The sequence below is a fragment of the Callorhinus ursinus genome, unplaced genomic scaffold (assembly GCF_003265705.2).
Source record: "Callorhinus ursinus isolate GAN/ISIS: 27379988/994484 unplaced genomic scaffold, GSC_fseal_2.0 scaffold106, whole genome shotgun sequence".
Classification (NCBI taxonomy): domain Eukaryota; kingdom Metazoa; phylum Chordata; class Mammalia; order Carnivora; family Otariidae; genus Callorhinus; species Callorhinus ursinus.
Window position 1 is genome coordinate 382,643 of NW_027397168.1, and position 2,960 is coordinate 385,602.

The 2,960-nt window shown below is 54.1% G+C and overlaps 1 protein-coding gene across 1 annotated transcript in view; it reads right to left on the reverse strand.

The window, feature by feature from the left end:
• PPP1R12C (protein phosphatase 1 regulatory subunit 12C) overlaps positions 1-2,682 on the reverse strand; it is a 23,161-nt gene extending 20,479 nt beyond the window's left edge. The window contains exon 1 of the mRNA XM_025849168.2: positions 2,677-2,682. Coding sequence (XP_025704953.2) covers positions 2,677-2,682 — 6 coding nt within the window. The remainder of the gene's footprint in view (positions 1-2,676) is intronic.
• Positions 2,683-2,960: the final 278 nt, after the last annotated feature.

Genomic DNA, 2,960 nt, shown 5'->3' on the forward strand with positions numbered 1-2,960 from the left:
GGCCGCGGCCGCGGCCGCCCCCGGGCCCGCCCCCGGGCCGTCCTCGCCGGACATCGCGCCGCCCGCCCGCCCGGGGAGCGAGCGAGCGAGCGCCTAGCCCCGAGGAGCCGGAGCCGCCGCCGCCACCCCCGCCGCCGCCGCCGCCGCCGCCGCCGCCGCCCGCCAGGGGCCGCCGGGAACTGCCGCTGGCTCCGCGCCGCCCGAGGATCTGTCTGTCCCCGCCCAGCGCGCCGACGTCAATACGCTGCCCCAGGGCGCGCTGGGTAATGGAGTCCGCAAGCGGAAGTTGCTAATGGCAACTGGCCTCGCTCCGCCCCGAGGCGCACTGGGAAGTCAGCCGCTCGGAAGCGACGGGCGAAGGGTTGGAGTGGGGGCGCGCTGGGAAATGCAGTGCTCGGTTCCACGGGACCCGGGAGTCGGGACAGCTATAATGCTCATCTTCCCATGTCATTCTTTATTGTGCGCTCTTTGGTCTGCTCCCTTCAACTAGAAATACGCGGCCGGAGAACAAGGACGTTTGTCTTCTGCGCGCACTCCTTATTCCCAGCGCCCAGAATGCAACCTAATAGTGCGCGACCGAAGTGAGTTTTTGCAAGAATAAATGAATCAATGGGTACCCGAGGTCACGGGAAACACCAGGGCGCCCCGCAGCCCAGAGACCCTTCAGGACAATCCAACACCCTGCTTCCCCGGGTGACCGCCCGGATCATGATGGGAGACAAAGGGGGCAGAGGTCACGGCCTTCGGCCCACAGCCCCAACGCACGCCGGGAAATGTAGTCCTCAGGGCCGCGCCCCTAGAGGCACAGTAGGTCCTAGGCAGAACCCACAAGCACCCAAAAAATCCAGGCCCAAGGGCAAGGGAAGTCCAAAGTCCCTCATGGCAACCTCCTAGATCACATCGGTAAAAGTGCCCAAGGGGCGGGGTCCACAGTGGCAGCGCCCCCAGAACCTTCATGAGCCCGCCCTTCTCCCGCTCGCACCCTGGGACGTGGAGCCCGCTGGGAAATGTAGTCCAAGCTCTACATCCTCGCAAGCCTTGCTGGAATTTGTAGTCCTGGGTGAGGCGTTCCACGTAGCCTTTTAAAGCACGAAATGATCCTCTTTTTAAGCGTCCTGCACCTACATCCTGGCTAGGAGAGATACAGGCAGTTTGAGATCGGATCAAAGAGCGGGAAAAATAGTCAGGAAGGCGCTGAAATCTGGATAGAGGCAATAGCCTTTTTTCCCAAGGGCTGTTGGAGGGGCCTACCCACTCCAAAGTCCCTGGGCCTGTAGGAAGAAATAAACTACAAATCCCATGAGGCCGTGAGAACGCTGGCCATAGATATAAAGGGAATGGGCGCCCCTGTGGTTCTTGGGATGTGTAGTCCCTGAACCCCACGTTTCCCACGCCGGTCCACACCCAGCCTCCTTTACCAGAGAGCTTAAATGAAAATTAGTAGGTCATCCGTACGTTGTTACGTGTGGTTGTGTGTGTTTCAGTGCCTGTGCACAACTGTGACACCTTATAACAACCGTACTTGCGATCCGGGTGTATGCTATTTATAGGGGCTCGTGTTTATTACGTCTGTAAGTGTCCGTGTAAATATGTCCCTATGTCTTTGTGACTGTGTTTATCTCGGGTATCTGCTCAACCCACACAACAAAGTGTGAGACGCGTTCCCACCGTCAGCTCAATTAGCAATCTTTACACTGACTGCAGAATTTAGACTTTAGCCTCTATTTTAAAATTCTATTCTGCTGCAATGGTGAAGAATTCCAGATCTGATTTAAGCAGTCATGCGTTTGACACTTTGTTTCTGCCCACTTCTTCGCTGCGGGGCCTCGGGCTACTCTCTGCCTCCTGGAGTTGTCCAGAGTGTACGTAAGGTATCTGATAGGCTGTATGCAGACATTTTCTTACACCACTCATTAAAACTCTCTTCTTCCCTTTGCTTTTCCATGGTGAACGTTTTTTCACTTCCCAGGCCTGTTTTCTCTCGGTGCTAACACTGAAATTGCAACACTTAACCTTAGAACAGCAGGCAGAGCAGCAAATGGTGGGCATTGCTTCGACACTGAGAGTGGATCCTCCTCCGTGTGCCACTTGACATTGTTTTGTTTGGGTTGGTTTTGCATTTTAAAATTCAGATTGGATGGGGAGGGCACATTCTGCATGGAGCACTGGGTGTTATACGCAAACAATGAATCATGGAACACTACATCAAAAACTAATGATGTAATGTATGGTGATTAACATAATAAAAAATTTAAAAAAATAAAATTCAGATTTGATTCACACCAAAAAAAAAAAAAAAAAGCCTGTTTAAAGTGTATAGTTCAGGGGGTGCGTGGCAGGCTCTGTTGGTAGAGCATGCAACTCGATCTCAGGATTGTGAGTTCGAGCCCCAAGACGGGCGTAGAGATCACTTAAAAAATAAAAGCTTTCTTAAAAAGTGTACAGGGGGCGCCTGGATGGCTCAGTTGGTTAAGCGGCTGCGCTCAGCTCAGGTCACGATCCCAGGGTCCGGGGCTCGAGCCCCCCTGATGGGTTCCCGGCTCAGCAGGGAGTCTGCCTCTCCCTCTGCCTGCCGCTCCCCCTGCTTGTGCTATCTCCCAAATAAATACAATCTTTTTTTTTAAAAAAAGGGGGGTACAGTTGAATGGCTTTTTATATTCACAAGGCTGCGCGTACCGCCATCACTAGGAATTCCAAGCATTTTCAGCACCTCCATTCTGCCCTCCCCCAGCCCCTGGAAGCCACCGATCTCCTTCCTGCCTCCATGGATTTGCCCCCTGGACAATTCGCATACATGAAATCACACAATCTGCGGCCTTCTGTGTCTGGCTTCATTCAGCGAGCCCCATGATTCTTTGAGATTCGTGGACGTCACAGCGCCTCGCCCCTTTTTATGGCGGAGGAACATCGCCTGGTATCCACCCGCCAGTTGGCGGACATTTGGACTGTTTCCACCTTTT